The sequence below is a fragment of the Ceratotherium simum genome, chromosome 36 (genome assembly GCF_057802395.1).
Source record: "Ceratotherium simum simum isolate JZ-2026a chromosome 36, ASM5780239v1, whole genome shotgun sequence".
NCBI lineage: Eukaryota > Metazoa > Chordata > Mammalia > Perissodactyla > Rhinocerotidae > Ceratotherium > Ceratotherium simum.
Genome location: NC_141935.1, coordinates 1,132,443 through 1,153,244, shown reverse-complemented (window position 1 = coordinate 1,153,244; position 20,802 = coordinate 1,132,443). Strand labels below are relative to the sequence as shown.

The following is a 20,802-nucleotide window of genomic DNA, read 5'->3' as shown; positions in this document are numbered from 1 at the left end:
AGCACACGCCCTCATTCTCCCCAGCCCATAAACACACGTGCGTGTGTATGCACACACACACTCACACACAGAAGAAACCTGGAATTCAAATTTGACAAGGAAAAAACATCACTTAAAAGATTTTCTAACGGGGCCGGCCCGGTGGCACAAGCGGTTAGGTGCTTAAGTGCGTGCACTCCAATGCGGCGGCCCGGGGTTCGCTGGTTGGGGTCCTGGGCGTGCACCGACGCACCGCTTGGCAAGCCATGCTGTGGCGGCATCCCATATAAAGTGGAGGAAGATGGCATGGAGGCTAGCCCAGGGCCAGTCTTCCTCAGCAAAAAACAAGGAGGATTGGCAGATGTTAGCACAGGGATGATCTTCCTCACAAAAAAAAAAAAAAAAGATTCTCTAAGCTCTTTCCACGCAGCTTCCATTTTCTTGAGCTGGCAGGGCCTCCTGTGTCTGTCCCCTGATCCCAGGCAGGCCAATGCCTTCTGGGGTCACAGCAGGGTAGGGGTGCGAGGGTCTATCCTGTTTGTCCAGATGCCAAAGGAAGGAGAGCCTTCTACAGTGCCAATGCCCAGGGTCCATCTCCCATACAGATAGCCAGCCCACTGGGCTCTGCTTCCCAGCTTGGGCCAGTCCCTGGGGCCGTCCACGGGCTGGGTGGTGCTCTGCTGCTGGATAAGAGTCTGGAGGACCCATGGAGCGAGGTCGGCTGGGCTGGGAGCCAGACCCGGCGGGAACCCTGGAAACTGACTCCCTTTGGGGCCACAGGGATGGTTTCATGGCTTTGTCTCCTGACCCACTCACCCAAGGCAAGCCGATCCCCTTGTGCTCCCTTTAATTCCGGTGACTTCTGCGGGCTGGGCCCTTTGTTCCCATGCCAGGAGAAGTGGTGGGCTCTCCTTTCTTCCTCCCAGGGTGCAGGGGTGTGGAGCAGAGCCAGGGCCTGAGCCTACTGGCTCATCCAGCCTCTCTCTCTGCCCCAGAGGCCTCCAGCACAACCGCATCTGGGAAGTTGGAGCTGACACCTTCAGCCAGCTGAGCTCCCTGAGAGCCCTGTGAGTACCTGCGGCACCCAGGGTGGGCCCCTGTGGGCCCTCCGTGCCCCTCTCCCGGCAAGTTCAGACCCACAGCACACACGTCAGTGACACACGGCCTCTCTGCCCTCAGCACACACAGGAGGAGGGGGCCTCCCCCTCCAGATGGTTTCTCAGGCCACTTCTCCAGCTGGTTCCCAAGGGACCATGGGGCTCTAAGCCAAGCTGTCCCCTGATCCCCACATCCCTCTTTCTGGGGCCACAGCTGGGTCAGGAGCCAGGCAGCAGGCACCTTCCCCAAAAGGCTGAGGGTACCGCTGCTGGGGCAGTTCAGATGGGGGCAGATGAAGGAGAGCCCAGGACAGGGACAATGAGTCCTTCACTGTGCCCTTTGTCCACTGTCACTGTCCCCTCCTGTCACACTCCCTCTGCCCATAGGGACCTGAGCTGGAACGCCATCCGGTCCATCCACCCCGAGGCCTTCGTGACCCTGCGCTCCCTGGTCAAGCTGTAAGTGCCCATGTGTCTGTCCTCCTGGACACTGGAGACCAGTCGGGACTGTGAGCTGGCCAGCAGGGGCAGAGCGGGGACGTGTGAATGTGTGACCACAGACCCTGGGGAGACAGGCTCCAGCCTAATCAGTCCTCCTGACAGTCCGTATAACAGGCCATGGGGCCCGGCGACTCTGGGACGTCATCTACTGAGGCTCTGACATTCGGGCGGCTCAGCCCTCCCCGGTGCCCTGGCCCCATCCCAGCCTCCACCTGCACTAGAAAGGAGGCTGTCTGGCCCAGAACTGCCTCACAACACGGATGATGGTGGTGGACGTGGGAGCCAGGGTCTCTGAGCACTCAGCAGGCCCGGCCTGAGCACTGCTCTGCAGTCATGAGCCGCACACAGATGTTTCAGGCAACAACAGACCGCACATACGACAGTGGTGCCTAAGATTAGTGCCATAGAGCCTGGGTGTGTAATAGGCTATAGCATCTAGGTGTGTGTAAGTACACTCTGTGATGTTTGCACAACGAAATCGCCTAACAGTGCATGTCTCAGAATGTGTCCCTGTCGTTAAGCAATGCGTGACTGACGAGGGTGCTGCTCTGCGGGCAGCAGGGGTCACAGGTCCTCTAAGTTACACAGGATGTAAGCGGGGAGCACAGAGTGCTGGCTGCATGGTCGCTATGTCGGGGCTGGAAGGGGCCTCTGACAGGGCTGCTACACACTGTGGTACAGATAGTTCACAGCACAAGGGCTCCCAGCCAAGGGGGAGCTGACTGCCAGCTGCCTGCATGTCCTAACGGTGCGTCCACCCAGCCAGGGCCCTTGCTGATTAACACCAAGACGCCTTCTGGGCTAGCACCAGCCCTGGCCTCAGAGATGGTCCAGCCCCACACCTCACTTCACAGGGGAGGCCTCCGAGGCCCAGGGGAGAGGCTCGCTCACAGCAAAGGGCCAGAATGCGGGCCTCCCGGACGCTCACCGCCCTCTCTGGTCTGCCGCTCTCTGGGCTCTGGGCCGGAGCCTCGCAAAACTCTCACTGTTTTCTCTACTCCTGTGTTTTCATCCCTTTGAGAGATGAGGACATTGACACTCAGGCAGCTTTGTGAGTCCTCTGGTCACACAGGGAGCCGGCGACAGCACCAGGTTTCCTGCCTCGCCGTCCAGGCTGTTTCCACGACACACAGTCTGTGGTGTGGTATTTGGTTTGGAGCCCTGGCTTCCTCTAACGTGTCTCTGGTAGAGGACCGTACACACCCTCACCTCTGGCTACAGAGCCGGCCCTGCAACACGGAACGGATGACTGAATCACTGCGTGAAGCCAGATGGCGGCTCAGGCCTCGTGGATCATCAGAAAAGCAGGGGAACGGGGGCAAGCTTGGATGGGCACACGCCCTGGGGGGCAGACAGGGGCTCCTGGATGGGGCTTGGGCCATGCACAGGAGCTGGGGATGGCCCTGTTACCTGACTTGGGGTGGCTTGGCATTGCCTTAGAACATCCTTGGTACATAGTGGGCACCCAGTGTTTGATGACTGACCGACTGAGTTACGGATGGTGCCTCCAGCACCCCGACCACCCTCCCCTTCTCTCTGCGGTGGTCCTTCCTCTGCGTTGCTCCTCTTGCTTCCATCCCAGGCACACTGGCCACAACCTCGGCACAGCCCTGCCCCTCAGCAACCCCACTGACTGCCAGTAACCCTGACCATCCGCTGTCCTAGGGACCTGACTGACAACCAGCTGACCACACTGCCCCTGGCCGGACTCGGTGGCCTGATGCACCTGAAGCTAAAGGGGAACCTGGCTCTGTCACAGGCCTTCTCCAAAGACAGTTTCCCAAAGCTGAGGTGAGGGCCTGGCTTTCCCCACACCTGGATAGGATTGCCCCAGGGCAGCAGGAGAAGCCGTGGAGGGACAGGGAGAAAACCACAGGGCCTCTGCCCGAGAACAGCCTGGTAGCCCAGCGGTTCAGGGTGTAACCAACACTGAGTGGGAAGGGCTCATGGCCCCCTTCCCTCTCGACTCCTTTGCAGCATTTCCCCCGTCCCAAGCACCAGCCCTAGGGGACACTAGGCCCTCCTACGAGGAGAGAAGGCCCCAGGATCTCCTTGCTCCCTGCCCTGTTCTCTGCACCCCGATGCCTGTCCCCACTGGGTGGCTTCTGAGCCCCTGGAATCTGGGCAGCAGCCAGGGCACTGGGGAGTGGAGAGCAGGCCGCACAGCCAGGCCCTGGTGCTAATGACACCCAGGCCTCCCTCCTGAAGCAGCAGCAGCAGCGCAGCACAGCCTGTGTGCCCAGAGCCTCATCTGCTGCAGACTAACGAGATACCTGGAGGCTTCTGCCCTCACCCTCAGAGGGCACGACTCCAGCTCTGCTGCACCCAGGGGTGGGGTTGGGGACGGGTGTGGGTCTTGCTGGGGCAAGAGTAGAGTCCCTCGGAGAATCCCACCTCCTTTAATATAAAAGAGCTGCTGCCTGGGAGGGGAGCAGAGCACCTGATGCTGACCTGGGTCAGCTGCTCCCACTCTGAGCCTGCGGAGGGGTCTCCCTAACAGTGGACAGAAAGATCATCTCTCCATCTTGGTTCTCAAGGTGATGAGGAGAAGACTAGAACATGCTCGGAGCCCTTCAGAGGTTGCAAGACTCTTACAAAGAAACCCCAGGAAGCTGCCTGCACAGGGGTCAGGGTGCTTTGGGGTCGAAGGGCAGGTGCTGAGTGCCAGGACCCTAAACATGCCTAAGGCAGCCATGTCACTCCTGCCCCCATCCCAGGATCCTAGAGGTGCCCTACGCTTACCAGTGCTGCGCCTACGGAGGGTGTGCCAGCTTCTTCAAGGCCTCAGGGCTGTGGGAGGCTGAGGATGCTCACCTTGAAGAGGAGGACTCTCCAAAGAGGTCCCTGGGTGTCCTCGCCAGACAAGCCGAGAACCACTGTGAGTGACGGCAGCCCCGGGAAAGGCAGGTGGGAGGCTGTGGGAGGAAGTTAGACAGGAGGCTCGGGGACCCTGAGAGGGGACCTGACAGAACTGCAGAGGGAAACCACCTCTGCACCTCTGCTCACACCTTGTCTCTCCAAGGCCACATGCCATAGGTGCCTGGGGAGAAATAATGATGGTGACAATGACAGCAGTAATGCCTCAATATTTGCCCAGACCTCTGCAGTTCACACTGCGTCTCACATAATACCCCTACTCTTATGGCTCATGTGTTTCATCTCCATGGCTGCCTCCTTACCACATGAGCCCTCAATTTGAGGGCATTCTCAGAGAAGACATCTACTTCTAATCAACCTGAGCCAAGAAAGATTGAATTAAATCAATTAAATTAAACCTCCTTCTAGAAAAAAAGTCCCCTCACTGTACGACCTTGAGCCAAAAGGAACAGTGTCAGGCTCATTGCCGTGGGAGCCATCCTGCCCCTCCAGTTGGCCCCAGTGTGTCACAGGGCCACCAGGTGTCACAGGCCACCAGGTGCCAGAGCGCCTCGCTGAGAAGACCGTCACAGCACGGCCATCCTGGGCCAGATTGCTTGCTTCTGGGGTAAAAAGGTTGGAGGCAGGCGGAAGTGGGTTCTGAGGGCTGGTCTCTAAGCGATGTCCCAGATGAAGGGCAGAGAGAAGGGCTGCCCTCCCCCCACCCCGTGTACAGAACACATTCAGAATTATGAGGAGAGAAAATGGCCCCTGAGCTTTGGGTTTCTTTGTCAATCTCTCACTCCCTCCCCACAACATATCAATGGAGGAGCTCAACAGAACAATCAATCTGAACATGTGAGAAAAACATCTCATGACGGTATAGACAGCCTGGGTTCTAAACCCGACTATGCCATTCACAGTCGGGTTGCCTGGGACAAGTGATTTAACCTTCCCGAGCCTGGGTTTCTGTATCTGTAAGATGAGCACGGTATCACATGGCTTTATATATCCTATTAAAAGATTCCATAGACAGCCAAGTATGTCCGCTCCAACCACCACTATAGTGACTGCTGAGAACCGGGCGCCTTCTGTGTGCGTGTAGGATGGTGTGGTTGTGGACACGACTTATGAAGGCCAAGTGTTGCGCTGGCAATCAGGGGTCTCTGGGAGCCTCCCTCCTGGTGCATGAAACCCCCTCCTGGGAGGGTGTGAGGACCAGTGAGGAAGAGCCCACAGCGAGGCTGCTCTGGGCCTGTGGACGGCTGTCCATCGGACTGTTCCCAGATGTCTGTTGAACACTCCCTCAGGGGCTGGAAGGAGGCATGGAAACTTCCCTTCCTCCAGGTGAAACTTTCCACCAGGCTTAGGTCTGGGAGAACCACAGGGCGTCGGGCTCATGGGCCGCCTGACGCCGGTAACGGGAGCTGGGGCAGGGCCCCCCACTTCCTGTGGGAGCTAATGAGCCTCGAGAAGGAAAGCCAGGAGCTGCTGCGGCAGCCAGATCCGATTTCCTCCCTGTTTGAAGAGCGGTTACTTAACACCTTGGCTGTGACTTTCCAGCCTCAGCCAGGTCCGCGGGTTTCACCCCTGTGTTTCATTCATGCCTTTTGATTTCAAAAATTGCTGAGCTCCATTCTGGAGGGCAGGGTGAGCAGGGAATGAAAGGTAGAGAGGGAAGGAAACGGCAGGACTCTGTGGGCACGCCTCGGCCTCCTGCCCACCCTGATGGCGTCCGGGCTAGGGCAGCTCCACAGGGCCTTCCTGCCTCCTGGGAAAACTCCCAGCTGAAAGTGCTCACCCTTTAAGTGGAGAGGAAGGGTCCACACAAGAAACAAACCATGCGAGCCAGGGACCAATGCGACAAGCGATCACCTCCCCATTACCAAACGACGGACAGAGGAGGGGCCACGGGGCGTCGTCTCTCCAACCTCAACGATGTACAGGCGCCCCTTTCAAAAGAAGCAATTCTCTTCACCACTGAGGGCCTCGGACACTGTTCCTGGTCTGACTTGAGAAACTAAATTCTTATTCTTAAAAAGCCTATCAATGATGAATTATTGCTGCAGAAGAGGGTTTTGTCCTTATAAGCTATAAAATGTTCTAGATCGTCATTTCAAAATTCTCATAGAATTCTCTCTCATAACTCCCCTGGAGGTCGCAGGCCCTAGTTTCAGAAACATGGCAATAGTGAATACGAAAAAAATCCCATCTGATTCGAACATGTTACAGAATTTCTTTAACAATGGATTTACCATTCTAACTCTATTGTCTGAGACTAGTGGAGTCCAGACTAGCAGAATCACAGAGCCCAGATTTAGAATCAGGAGGATTGTTAAAGATTATCTTGTCCAGCCTCTAACTCAGTAGAGAAGTGCCCTTTCTCACACTGGGGACTTTCTGCTCTAGTATCTCCAGTGATAAATTGTGCCTAGCTCATGCATCTGTAGAGAGCTCCCCCAATCTCCCCCTGCCAAAAATCTGAGAAGAGAGATGGTCAAACATCGGGGCTCTAGTCAGAGAAACCCAGGTTTCAATTTCGTCCTGTCGCTCACCGGCTGTGACACCTGGGGCAAGCCCCTTAACTGGCTGAGCCTCATTTTCCTCATCTGTCAAATGATGGCAAAGGGGCACCTGCCCATTTTGGCTGCTGTGAAGGTTGATGAGACCATGAGGGTGAGGACTCACTGGGCACAGGGCCTGGCACACAGGAAGAGCTCGAGGAATCACAGCCCTCACTGTTAATAAATCTATTAACTGATGCAGTGCACTGTGTTGTGATGACCTGATTCTCCTTTGTCTCCACGAGCTCCTCAAGAGCAGGGCCATGTCTTAGTCACCACTGAATTCCTCCACGCGTGCCCAATGCCCAATACGGCAGGCAGGGCGCTCCGCACACATGGGCTCCGTTCCACCTCTCTGTTGGACAATCCAATTGTGGGAACTTACTTGTGTTGGTAAGAACTAGAACTTCTCCATTTGAATCATAATTTGTTTTCTTCCACACCCATCCATTAACACTGGCTCTCCCTCCAAGACAACACAGCATCTCATGCCTGACAGGCCTTCAGTTCCCCGAGGCAGCCATCGAATCCCCACCGACTCTTGCAACCCCCACTTGCTGGACTGTCTCTCACACAAATGGCTTCCGCTCACTCACTGTCCCTAGTTCACCTCCTCCAAACACACTCCAGCTCCCCGCTCTGTCTTAAGACGACGTTCTCCTTAACACATAGTGTTCACAACAGGATGTGGGGTTACAGTGTGGACCGGCCAGTGTGAGATTCCTAGCTCCCGTCATGAAGGCAGACTCCACCCTAATTCTAAGCAGCACACATGGACTCAGGCTGCCTGGAGAGGACAGGAGAGCGTGCTGAGCTGTAGGAAGAGGGAGGCTCGGGTGAAACATTTGCTGTAAAGAACCAACAATGCAGATAATCCACGTGTGGATAATAGGGAGCTGACCGAGGGTTTACACCCAAGGGTAGAAATGGTGTGCAGGGCTGCTGGAATGGCCTGTGCCAAGCAGAGGGAGTTGGGGATGGCTTCTTAAAGGGTGGCATTTGGAGAAAGGTGGAGCTTGACTGACACCAAGACCAGAGCCCCGAGCTACATTCTGGTCTCCCCTCTCAGATGACCTGGACCTGGATGACCTCCAGCTGGAGATGGACACAAAGCCACAGCCCAGTGTCCAGTGTAGTCCCGTTCCAGGTGAGATGGGCTCCTTGGGGTCAGGGACCAGGACTGGGGACTGGGGACTGGGGACCCAACTGTTCAGTGACATGCTGGTTCAGCCTGGCATATCTGCAGCCATGTTTCAGGCACTTTGCCTAGGACCCAGCCTTCCGGGGAGGATAGACTCTCCTGGGAACTCCTGAGGAAGCAGTTGGAGTTCTTTCCCTTGGGCGGCTGCTTGGGGGAGCGGCAGTGGCGGGGGGTCGGGGGAGTCCAAGCAACCTTTACATCGTTTACACCTTTAAATCGGCCAGTTAGAGGTTATACATCCAGAAGAAAATCTCTCTCACTGAAGAGAGAGGCAGGGAAGAATGTCTTGACCCCATTGCTCGGGGTGGAGCAGGGGGCTGCTTCTGAGCACTGCCTCGGTCTAAGCCCTGCAGAATCCTGGAGGTGATTAGAACTCTGAAAGGTCACCTTCTCCATCTCTCTCTACTGTATCCCTGCAAGGCTGCAGTCCTCTTAAGACTCTCCAGGCTGTAAAACCTGCACAGTATCTGGGTAACTCTTTATCATCCTGTCTGACCCTTCAGCTGAGGAAGCCTCCTGTGGAGTCTAGCTGAAATCCATCTTGCCGTAAATTACAGAAAGAGAGATAATGCTTTCTCCTTGGTGCAATTCAACCTAAGGTGTTTGGGGGGAAGAAGTTCCTTCCCTTGGGTAGAAAATGCTAAGAGGCCACCCAGAAGGCACAGCACAGTGCCTAGGCCTGGACAGGGACTGTTCAGAATGGACAGTGGGCTTCTCTGTTTCACCTGCCTCTGTCTTCCAGTTTCCCATCCCTCTTTGGCTCAGGCCCCTGCTTCTCCCTTGCCCGCTCTAAGGCTGAAACAGCACTGCCGCTGCCCAGCACCTGCACGCGGGCTTGGTGGCTGCAGCGCGCCCTCTAGTGCCAGCCCACGGCGAGAGCACTAGCGCATGGGAGGAAGCAGGTGGTGGTTTTTCTGACGTTGAAACCCACATCGTTCGCACTGTCACAGAAATTGCACCTCTGAAAACCAAGAATCAGCAGTGATGAGGTAAAAGAGGAAGTTCCAAAAGACAGTCCAACTTGAACTTGCTTTTAAGATAGCTCATGCAAATGGACAAATAAATGCATCCATATGGTGGAGCATTAATTACACAGCCACTGAAAACGTGTTGTTGAGGAATATTAGGTTATGGGAAAGTGAATAATAAACTTTTACCTTAATAAAAGAGAATTAAAAACTACATACAGTAAAATCCCAATTTACTTTAAAAAATCCGTATGTAAATATGTATTTAAAACCTGGAAGAAAACATATCAAAATGATGAGTTCTGTCTGAGAGGTGGGATCATAAGAAGTTTTAATTTTTCATGTTATATTTTCTAATTTTCTACAATTGCCATCTATTATTTGGTAATCAGAAAAAATATGTTTAAAAAATAGCTCCCACAAAAGCCTCTCAAATTCCCAAGCTACCCAACAATACATTGCAGAACAGGAGTCTGAAGCCAAAGGAAATGAAGAAACAATATGTCCAAAGTTACAAAGTGATTTAAGGACATAACCTGGGGAGAAAGATGCAAACACCAGGATCTCACCCGTCTAGTGAACCAGATTGGAAAACCCCAGAGGTCATCTTATTTTTTACTTCCGTGGTATGCTTTGCCTCCCAAATACTACTTGGCTCCATGAGTGTTAAATGTGGTCTCTGCCCCTCTCTCAGAGCAAGGGAGAGCAGGCTGGTACCACACCCAGTCAGGGCTCACCCACAGCGGGTCCTAGTGGGTCACTGGGCACTGATGGAGAAGCAGAGCCTCAGCCCACAGGCTAGTCATTCTTGGGGGGCCCCTCACACCTCTGTGTCTCTACCCCAGCCATGTCCCCAGTTCTGATGCCCTTTCCACTCCTTTATGCCAGCCTGTCCCTTCCTTCCTTCCAAATGCTGCTCCTTCTGAAAGACTGCTTAACCTTTCCTCAGTGCCCAGGTATCGCTGCACTATTTGTACTGTGTGGATGTTTATTATGAGTTTCTATTTCCCATGTGTATGGGATTAGTGATCACCCTGTTTGCAGCTCCTTGGAAAAAGAGCTGTGTATATCCCCGTTGTTCCCCCCAGTACCTCCAAATAGGAATTCTCAGAGACAAGCTTCCCTCAGACTTGCAGCCCTCTGAGGGCAGAGACCTTGTCAGCCTCCCTCAGGTGGGAGTCCTCTGAGGGGAGAGACCAGGTCAGCCTCCCTCAGGTGGGAGTCCTCTGAGGACAGAGACCAGGTCAGCCTCCCTCAGGTGGGAGTCCTCTGAGGGCAGAGACCAGGTCAGCCTCCCTCAGGTGGGAGTCCTCTGAGGGTAGAGACCTTGTCAGCCTCCCTGGCCTTGGACCCAGGACCCTGTGTCGAGCAGCTCTGGCCCAAGGATAATGTCTGATCCTCTCTCCCACAGGCCCCTTCAAGCCCTGCGAGCACCTCTTTGAGAGCTGGGGCATCCGTCTGGCCGTGTGGGCCATCGTCCTGCTCTCCATGCTCTGTAATGGGCTGGTGCTGTTGAGTGTGTTTGCTGGTGGGCCTGTCCCCCTGTCCCCGGTCAAGTTTGTGGTAGGTGCAATGGCAGGTGCCAACACCTTGACTGGCATTTCCTGTGGCCTCCTGGCCTCCGTCGACGCCTTGACCTTTGGCCAGTTCGCTGAGTACGGAGCCCGCTGGGAGACTGGACTGGGCTGCCGGGCCACGGGCTTCCTGGCTGTGCTCGGGTCCGAGGCCTCTGTGCTGCTGCTCACTCTGGCTGCGGTGCAGTGCAGCGTCTCCATCTCCTGCGTCCAGGCCTACGGGAAGGCCCCCTCCTTGGGCAGCGTCCGTGCAGGGGCCCTGGGCTGCCTGACACTGGCCGGGCTGGCCGCAGCCCTGCCCCTCGCCTCGGTGGGAGAATACGGGACCTCTCCGCTCTGCCTGCCCTATGCCCCACCCGAGGGCCAGCCAGCAGCCCTGGGCTTCACCGTGGCCCTAGTGATGATGAACTCCTTCTGCTTCTTGGTAGTGGCTGGTGCCTACATCAAACTCTACTGTGACCTGCCACGTGGTGACTTTGAGGCCGTGTGTGACTGCGCCATGGTGAGGCACGTGGCCTGGCTCATCTTCGCAGACGGGCTCCTCTACTGTCCTGTGGCCTTCCTCTGCTTCGCCTCCATGCTGGGCCTCTTCCCTGTCACCCCGGAGGCCATCAAGTCTGTCCTGCTCGTGGTGCTGCCCCTGCCTGCCTGCCTCAACCCGCTGCTTTACCTGCTCTTCAACCCCCACTTCCGGGAGGACCTGCGGCGGCTCTGGCCCTGCACACGGGCCCCTGGGCCCCTAGCCTACGCTGCTGCCAATGAGCTGGAGAAGAGCTCCTGCGATTCCACCCAGGCCCTGGTGGCCTTCTCTGATGTGGATCTCATTCTGGAAGCTTCTGAGGCTGGGCGGGCCCCTGGGCTGGAGACCTATGGCTTCCCCTCAGTGACTCTCATCTCCTGTCAGCAGCCAGGAGGCCCCAGGCTGGAAGGCAGCCATTTTGTAGAGCCAGAGGGAGCCCACTTTGGGAACCCGCAACCCTCCCTGGATGGAGAACTGCTGCTGAGGGCAGAGGGAGCCAAGTCAGCAGGCGAGGGCTTGTCAATGCGGAGGACCTTCCAGCCCTCTGGCTCGGCCTTTGCCTCTCACTTATAAATGTCGCTCCCCATTCTTCTCTTCCCATCTCTTCCCTTCCCTCTTCTCCCCCACCACGAACGATGGCTGCTTATAAAATAAACACAACCAAAACTCAACAGTGTGACCCACACAGGATGGCCCAGTCCCTGGCTCCATTGGTCCCTTCTCTCCCCTGGCCACCACTAACGTGTGCTTCTTGGCCTGGCTTCCCCTTGGCCTTCCTCTGGGCCTCTTCCCTGTCAGGTCTGAAGCTGTGGACCAGAGATCTAGAAATGTGTCTACTTAAGGGAAATGAGGGAAGCAAAGACAGGGACTGGGGAGGGGCTGAGCAGGTCCAGGAGCAGGGTACAATGGGCAGGGGGACCTCCCAAGGAAAGGCCTAGAAGCGGACTGACAAAGGCATTTGGGCCTCTTCTCCGTGACTCATGGACAGGATAGAAAATGTGCTCTGCGTCCCATTAATCTTGAGATGTGCCATGCAAAAAGACTACCTATGAAAACAGGTTTTGGAAGATATTACCCATTATGTCCCTTTCTTAGAGATTCGCAGCACATTAGTGTAGTAAAGGCTCTGAGAATTCCTGTGGCAGTGAATCTGTTGAACTTTAACTCAGTTCCTCAAATTATTTCACAACAGGTTTTTGTTTGCTTGTTTGGTTTTCATGGAATATCTATTAACGTCTCACAGAATTTGGCACTGCTCTCTGCCAGGGGGCTTATCTCTGTACCACCTAGTGCTACCCAGTGACATCACAAGATGCCACCAATCCTTGAAAGCCCCCATCCCAGGAGCTTGACCTGGGGTAAAGTTGATGATCCCATCAACCAGAAGAGACTCTCCACACTATTTTCCCATTCCTCTTGTCCTACTCTTGTGGCTCCAGCCTCGGCCTGCACTGCACTGGGGCAGGGAGAAAGGGATCCTCGTGTGCTCCCACCTCCCCAGGCCCAACCACCAATGAAACTTCTGCCCTCAGTAGGAGGGAGGGTTCCTAGGGCCTGGCAGGGTACACAGAGGGAAGTCTGGGGCTGTCTGGCTTCCTCACCTTCCTGTGGTTCTCATCATATGCCCCTTGCCACCTCCTGCCGCAAGCCTGGTCCTCTCTTCATGTCCCAGGTCCTGCCTTCTCTGTGGGACGGGAGCCCTTAGCCAGCAAACTGGAGGGATATTTGTGTTGTGGGAAGCGCTGTAGGAATCTAGGATTCCTGGGTGCCTCCAATAGGCCACAACCCTTCTGCCTCTCCTGATAGTTTACCCAGTGCCTCTGTGTGTTTCCTGAGCACATTGCCCCAACACTAACACACACACATTCAACCTAAAGAGGAGCAGGTGAGAGTTGGGGCATTCCTGCAGACATCAAAAGAGAACCCAAGACTCAGAAAAGGGTGAGACTTATTCCAGGGCACCCCACCATCAGTCACACCAGGACAGGAGTCTGGAATCCAAGCCCAAAGGGAACTGTCCTCCTCCTGAATCCTGTCGTGGTCCTCAGCCAGACCCTACCCTACAGGCTCCACTATTAAAACAACCCTGAGAAAGTCCTTCTGGTTTCTCAGCTTGCGGCTCAGCTTCTCTTCTGTCTCCCTGCTGCCCCAGTGCTTCGTGGAAATTCTGATGTGAGTCAACAGGCTGCCCAGTCTGGGGTGGAGGCATGAGGCAGAGACCATGAGTGGAACTTGGCACATTTCTAAATCTCATTTGACCAGCTGAATCGTCTGGACTCTTATAGGCTCTGAAGCTGAGTGTGCCGACCTTGTAATCACAGAAGAACCTAGGTTCCTGGCATAGGGTCAGCCTCAGAGTAAGCGCTCACTAAATGGTGGGGGATTCATTTCTCAGTAGGTTGTCTGACAACTCCTGGTCTGCCTATTTCCCAGGGCTGATCCAGAGCCTTCAATGGAAGGCGTCTGTTCTACTTTGGGAACTGAGAATTGCTGAGTCTGATGTGGGAAAGGAGCTCTCTGAAATGCTCCCGGGATGACGAAGTTGGTGTGATTTTTGGGAGCCTTGACTTCTAGGAAACAACCCAGGCCCTTCCTCACAGCTGTCCCCTCCCTGTGTGACCACTGTCCCCCTTGGAGTCAGGGAGCCAGTTCTGAGTGGTCTATGGAGTGGAGCGGCCATGTGCTGGAGGTTTAGGAGGTAGAGGCACTGTTCCCAACAGGCGGCCTGGTCCGTGAAAAGGGAACCAGTGCTTTTTGGCTGAATCTCTAGGGTGGCACCGCTGGCATCCTATCATCTGTTCCTAAAGGTCTGGGCATCTGCCACGGCTGGACCTCTGGTCAGAGGAGAGGTGTGCAGGAAGGGGGTGGAGGTGTTTGCCATGAACTATTTTCATTATTCAAAAAGCCTAGTAGATGTTGTACATTTACCCAAAATAAGACGGTGAAGTAAAATTTCTTTGTGTTTGACTGACATTCTAGCAAGTCTTTATAACTCCTCTGGTTATCTCCATTAGGATCAGTAGAAGATCCTCAAGATTGTGTACATCTTTGATTAAACACAAAATCAAAAGCCAGATAATTCAATGCAAGTAAATGCATTCTGTTTGGTCAACAAAATCCTCCAAATGTTGTTCATGGGGAGGAATCTGTCTGGGGGCTGCGGCGGTGGAGGTGCTGGGAACTGCTGACCTGGCATGTGTTGCCCTGGCCTCTGTGTGTGGTTCCTCGGCAAACAGTGCCAACCACAACCTCCTTCCAGACTGACACGGGGAGAGAACTTCCTATCCAGAGAGAGCATGGGTTCTCCAGCACCTCCGTCCACACCAAGAGGAAAACCCTGCATTCGGTGCTGAGATTTGAGACTATGGATTAACAGAGCCTCTAGCTGGGGCTTCTCCTTGCCTTCCTCTCCCCACCTCCAGCTTCCCGACCTCCTTACCAACTTTCCTTTCTCAGGAAGAGTGAAAGGTTTAAGGACTGAGGGAGCGGAAAGTGGAAGGGCTGACAATGGTGAGTTGGCCTGAGTGAGTGAGGGCGATGGCAGGTAGCCAGAACCCTTGATGCTTCTGGCGCCATCTCCTCTACCTCTGCTCTGGGGTAGCCAGTTCTCCCACCCACCAGCCCCTGCGTCACTTCTGGGTCCCAGTCCCATGCCCTCAACAGCTGCGTGAAGTGTAAGAATTGTCAAGATGTAAATATTTTGATTCTTCTGTGTAACAAAGCACGAGTGAAGCACCACTGGTGTCCCTCAGCTCCTTTCTGCCGCCTCTGGTGGAGCCATGGGGTGCGGCCAGAGAGGGCTGCTTGAGAGAGGAGTGACCCGGGCGTCAGGGCTCTTCCTCCACCTGTCCTCTGAGGTCTGGGGCACAGCAAAGGAAGCTCAGAGTTGAGGTCTAGCGGGTTCAGAATCAAGTCCACTCACCCACATGAAAGTGCCCTTTGTCTGCCTGGCACTGGGTTAGAGATAGAATAATCTAAAGAAGGCAGCGAACAAGTTGGGCTTCCTATTACGCAGACCCTGAGCACTGTCTCAGACCAAGCCTCTTCCTAGGGTTTCCTGACTCTGTGAACCCCAATCAGCCTGCTTTCCTCTCCTTGGATGACCTTCCTTGCCCACTCTCTGCCTTGGGAATCTTCTTCTCCAGGCCTCACTTCAGAATGGGATGATGTCCCCAAGACAACCAGGGGGGCCCCTTCTCAAGGCCAGAGAAATTGACTGGGTTCAACAAAAGCCTGTGATCATGGGCCCCAGAATCGTATCAGGGCCTTGCTGCCCTGGTGCCTGACTCCCTTCTGCGAGAACAAATGGTGCCTTCAGGAGCACCTGTCCTCCACTCTTATTGAAAACAGAATTACGAAACCCGCCATCCCTCTGGCCCAGCTGCAGGAAAGCCCCTTCAGCTGTTCCTGCTAGACTGTTGGGGTGACAGAGAGACACAAGTGAGTGGATGTTCCTTCAGAGGATATGTGTGGAGCAATGAGGGAGGCAGGATCTCAGCAAGTACAAGACCAGAGAGAGCACTGGGGCTGGGCCTCGTGTCTGAGACTGATGTGAGGCCGCTCTGGGACCTGGCCGAGGAGTCTGGAGCACACCGTCAGCGGGCCCAGCTGCTCGCTGTTGGCCTGTCTGCTTCTTAACCACAGCCTGTGCTCACTCCCTTTTATTTGAGAAGCTTTTTACAAATCTATTTTTGAATAAGTAATACACTCACATGGTTCAAATAACATATATGTTTTCAGCAGTCTCCCTCTCCTCGGTCCCTGCCTGCCCACTTCCCAAACCCGCACTGGTTACCACTGTTACTAGTTTCTTATACATCCTCCCAGAGTTTCTTCATGCACATACAAACAAAATGCATATATATTCTTATTTTTCCTTTCTACCCCAAAAGCTGCATCCCACAATTCTGCTTCTGCTTTTCCCCCTGCTAATATAGCTCAGAGATCTTTCCTATCAGTACAGAAAGCTTTCTCACTTTTTTGCAGTAGCTTATATCCCATTATGTAGATGTATCATAAATTGCATTTACCCCCTTCTCCTGGACATTTGGGTTGCTAATTTTTGCTCTTACAAACAGCACTGCCACAGGTAACCTTGGGTGTACGTCCTTTAGAAAAGTGGAAGTACACCTGTAAGATGATTCCCAGAAGCAGTACTGTGCGGTCAAAGGAATTGTTCTGGGTTTTGGTCCCGAAGTGGTGGAGAGGCATGGGCGCTGGTGGGCGGGACGACAACGAAGCCTGTGGGGGCAGCCGTGTCCGTGGGGATGGGGGATGGACGGGCGGGCGGGGACACGGCGGGCGTGTCCGTGGACCTGCCAGGTGGACCCCAGAGGCCCCGCCCTGAGGCCCCGTCCCCAGGTGTGGGCTTCGTGGCCAGCGGGCTAGCTAGGCGACCGTGGGGACGTGGTCCTCCCCCGCTGGCACGTTGGCTGCCCCAGGGTCAGGGGACCAGGTGCTGCGGGCAAAGCAGGTCCTGCAGAAGCAGAAGCAGAAGGTCGGGGTCCACGTGAAGCCGGTGAGCCCTGCATCCACCCACCGGGCCTGCACTGGTTCAGGGGCCGCAAAGTCTGTGCCAGGAGCCTGAGTGCAGGAAGATGGGAAAAGAACAGTCTAGGTGACCATACCTTGTCTTTACTTCCCTGCTCCTTCTTTCATCCTCTATTCATAACTTCTGCTCACCTGGGCTAGCCACGACCCCGCTCTACCTGGTCCTGCTAGGGTCCCTTCTCCCTCAGTTCCTGGGTAATTGCCCTGTTTTCTTTTGGTATTTCCCAGGATACTGTCCTGAGAGACTGAGTGGGAGTCAGACCAGCTAAGCTAGGACCAATCATAGGTCAGTGGTCAACTGATGAGTTGACCACTGTTGGGCCAGGTACCTGTACTGGTCTGCTAACTTGTAGTGTATGGATGGTCGTTTTTGTGTGGGGTCATATTGCACAAAATATGGCTGCCCCAGGCTGCCCCTTGAGCAAGGGCTGTGGGCTACTTCTCTCAGAATAGACAGTGGGCATGGCAGGACAGGTCCACAAGAGTGGGACCATGTTGTCTCATTCACTGTCGTATCCTCGGTCCTTTTCACAGGGCCTTGCACAAAGAAGGTGCTCAATTAATTTCCGTTGAAAAAAAGAATTAAGAAATTGACGTATCTAAGTACATCCATAAAGATTCTGTTTCCCAACCTAAAGGGGCCATCAGGCCAGGAGATGTGAATAACCTGGAGGAGCAGATAACTTCTTGTCTATATCTGTTTATGTCCCTGAGAACTACCCTTCTGACACTCAGTTCACCAGGTCTCTGTCATGTCCCTGGGCATGTCTTTTCTCTTTGTAAGAAAGTAGAGTGGGCAGACATTTCTCTGGTGAGATCTGAAGAGCCATCAAGTCCCCTGACCCTCTTCTCTCCTAACAGCTCCTCTCCCGGCAGGTGCCCACAGTGGTTGAAATTCCACCGTTACAGCTCCTCCTTCCTCCATGTCAGGCCCTTTGTCTGGGCCGTCTGTGGTTTAGGCTGCCCAGGAACCTCTTCCCTTCCACCGGTAACATCGACTGACTTTCCTTCACACCCACTGCTCTGGGCTGCACGCGGTTCAGCTGGGGCTGTCTCCGCGCCAGTTTCCGGAGGTGGGCTGTGACCCAGGCTTCTCAGCTTGTTCTCGTCCCCAAGGATGGGCTCCTATCTCAAGTCCTTCTGATGACATCCTGAGTACATTTGGACTTCTCAGTTTGTGAACAAGTGATTTTTGTTTGCTCAAGTGAGCTTGTTAGAGTTCTGTCACCTGCAGACGGGCTTCTTTAACAACCCTTCTCTGCACACGCACACCCGCCCCCAGCCCAGGAGACCCACTGACCTCTTATTAACTGTTGGGGTGGAAGAGGGCAGCTGTTGGATGGGAATTTTGATGGATAGGCTGGGGGGTGGTTGTGGGCCCGGGTGGGAGGCTCCTAGGGGTAACCTGGGGCAAGAGAATGCTGGGTGTGTGTGGGGGGGTGGGGGATGGAAAGGGATGGTGAGAAGGTACCTGAGAGCAGCCTCATTCCGTCTTCACTGAACCTGAGATCCAGGCTCAGCCTTCCCCTGGGTCCTGCAGGTAGTTTCAGAATCACAGAACTGCCACGTGCCAGCACTGGGAGATGCCTTGGAGAGTGTCTAAGCCCCCTCCTCATTTTCTAAAGGAGGAAACTGAAGGGAGGAACTGTCGTTATCCCACAGCTACTCTGGGGGGAGCTGAGGAGACACATGTATAAATACTGGAACAGCATCTGTGCGGTTGTCACGTGATTCTGGAGTCATACAGGCCTGGGTTTGGGTCCCAGCTCTACCATAACAGCCACTGTCCTTAGGTTTTACTTAACCTCTCTGAGTCTGTTTTATCATCAGTAAAATGGGGATAGTAATAAACTCCGAAGGTTATTAAAAAGATTGACAGAGATTTTACATATAAAAAGCTTAGCTTTGTGCCCAGCACATAGTAAGTACTTGAGAAATGTTAGCTGCTATTTTTATTACTCATGCAATCCAAAAGATGAGGGGGCTGACTGGGGACTCTGAGTCGTCTCTCTGCTCAGCCTTGAGAACTCTTGAGAAGGAACGGAAGGGGGCCTGAGAGGGGCTGAAAAGCCAGGCATGAAGCCTGGCAAGAAGGCTGTGGGTTCACAGGGGAGGTGACCCCACTGGGGACCTGGGGCCATGAGAGAGGATCCTCCTCGTCACACTCAGATCAGTGGTGAGCCATCGGTAGAGGGAAAGCTGGACATTCCCCAGAAGGGACCACTACACCACCTGACCCTGTTCAGGCAGTTCCTCAATACAACTCCTGGATCTGGAGAGAACCCAGAGACTAAAAGCTCACCCCCACAGGGAGTTGCCTCTGGTGGGAGGCTTGGGGGAAAGATCCCTCAGCAGGTGTTTTTTTGAAGCACAGAGTTGCAGGGTCCTGGTTGAAGGGTGCAGGCAGTGGCAGGAAGGGGACGTGGTTTCGTGGGAGGTGGCGTCAGGGGGAAAGGCAAGCACGTGAAGGGAGAGGCCCTGGAGCAGGGGTGGGAGGAGGCCGGGATGGGAGAGACACTGATGACCTGTCATCCCTGGTAGAAACAGAGAGCTGGAGAGCGGGCTGGGCACTCTCTGGGGGCCATGGCACTGGCAGGAGCCAGGGGCCACTTGCAAGAAGCAAGGAAAAAGCAGAACTTGTTGTTTGTGGGCACACGTGTGTCCCTCATCCCAGCCTCTCCCGCTTCCCTGGCAGCCCTGTGCAGGTCTCCAGCTGCCCCGCAGCCAGCCATCCTGGGGAGCCGGTTCTGAAACCACAGCCCCACACCCCTCCCTGTCCTCCCTCCCTCGGGCTGCCCCAACCTAAACAAGACAACTTGGGCAGGGGGGCCACACGCTGATGGAAAAATACACACTTGGCTGGAAAGGAGCTTTATTTTTGTGTGTTGAATTCCCGCAGCAGCCGAAGGATAAATAGCTGGTCCCCAGCCACAGCTTAGAGACTGTCCACAAGGTGGGTGGTAAAGTCTGTTCCTATTTAGACAGCTTTGGGGAGCGGTGGGAGGGGTCGGGGCCGCAGGAGAAGGAGCTTGGAATCTGCAGTGCTTACAGGATCAGTCACAGAGGTCACCTCTCCTGTTAATTAGGGGTCTGGAGCTGAGGAACTTCGCTCCACTTTCTTGTCGTCGGAACAGAGCGGCGAGGAGGCAGGGGCGGAGCAGCTCTTTGGGCCCACCTGTGGCTGGACTGCCGCCTCGTCCCCCCCCAGGCCCCTGCTAAGCACCCAGTACACGTCAGCACTGTGCCAGGCCCGCTCTGGGCGCTTTCCGCCGTGACCTCAGTGCTCACCACCATCTCCTGAGTGAGGCACCATCTTATCCCATCCTACAGGAGAAACTGGAGCGTAGAGACTGAGGAGCGCGCTGAAGTTGGTGTGCTGCGCTGCTGGGCTGGAACGCCTCTCCTGACCCCAGCATCCATGCCTTTAGCCCTTTCCCATCCTTCCTCGGGCTAGGAGCAGAGACCTGGGCTTTTCTTTCTCATTTTCACTTCTCTTCTCCAGCCCGTCCTCTGTACTTGTTATGTCAGAGATGGATGGATGACTTCTAACAACTTTAAGCTCTGGTATTTCTCGCAATTAGAGAGGAGTCCCTTGGAGCCACTATATCTCCAGCACCTGGAGTCAGACAACATGCACAGAATGAATGGACACGTTTTCAGATAGGGACAGGTGCTGTGAATAAAACCAGTCAGAGTACTGGGCTCTGGGTGGCTCAAGGCACTCCTTTAGAAGGGACAGATAGGACTTTCTGGGCGGCTCCTTTGAGCTGAGACCCTCAGGGACAACGTAGAAGGCAGAGGGGACAGCATACGTGAGAGCCCTGGAGCAGGAATGAGCCAGGTGTGTTCAAGAGATTGGAGGTAGCCGGCGTGGCTGGAGTGTGGTATATGAGGGGTAGAGGATGCGTAGAGGGAGAAAGCAAGCAGGGGCTATGTCGGCTATGTCAGGGGCTTGTGGACCAGGGAAGACTGGATTTTTTTTCTCTAATTGC

The 20,802-nt window shown here is 54.7% G+C and overlaps 1 protein-coding gene across 1 annotated transcript in view; it reads left to right on the top strand.

Annotated features, from left to right (window-relative positions):
- Nucleotides 1-11,915, top strand: part of LGR6 (leucine rich repeat containing G protein-coupled receptor 6) — a 111,452-nt gene extending 99,537 nt beyond the window's left edge. The window contains exons 13-18 of the mRNA XM_004438949.3: nt 975-1,046; nt 1,464-1,535; nt 3,243-3,368; nt 4,295-4,455; nt 8,067-8,144; nt 10,578-11,915. Of these exons, the coding sequence (XP_004439006.1) occupies nt 975-1,046; nt 1,464-1,535; nt 3,243-3,368; nt 4,295-4,455; nt 8,067-8,144; nt 10,578-11,833 (1,765 nt within the window). The 3' untranslated portion in view covers nt 11,834-11,915. The remainder of the gene's footprint in view (nt 1-974; nt 1,047-1,463; nt 1,536-3,242; nt 3,369-4,294; nt 4,456-8,066; nt 8,145-10,577) is intronic.
- The last annotated feature ends 8,887 nt before the right edge of the window (nt 11,916-20,802 follow it).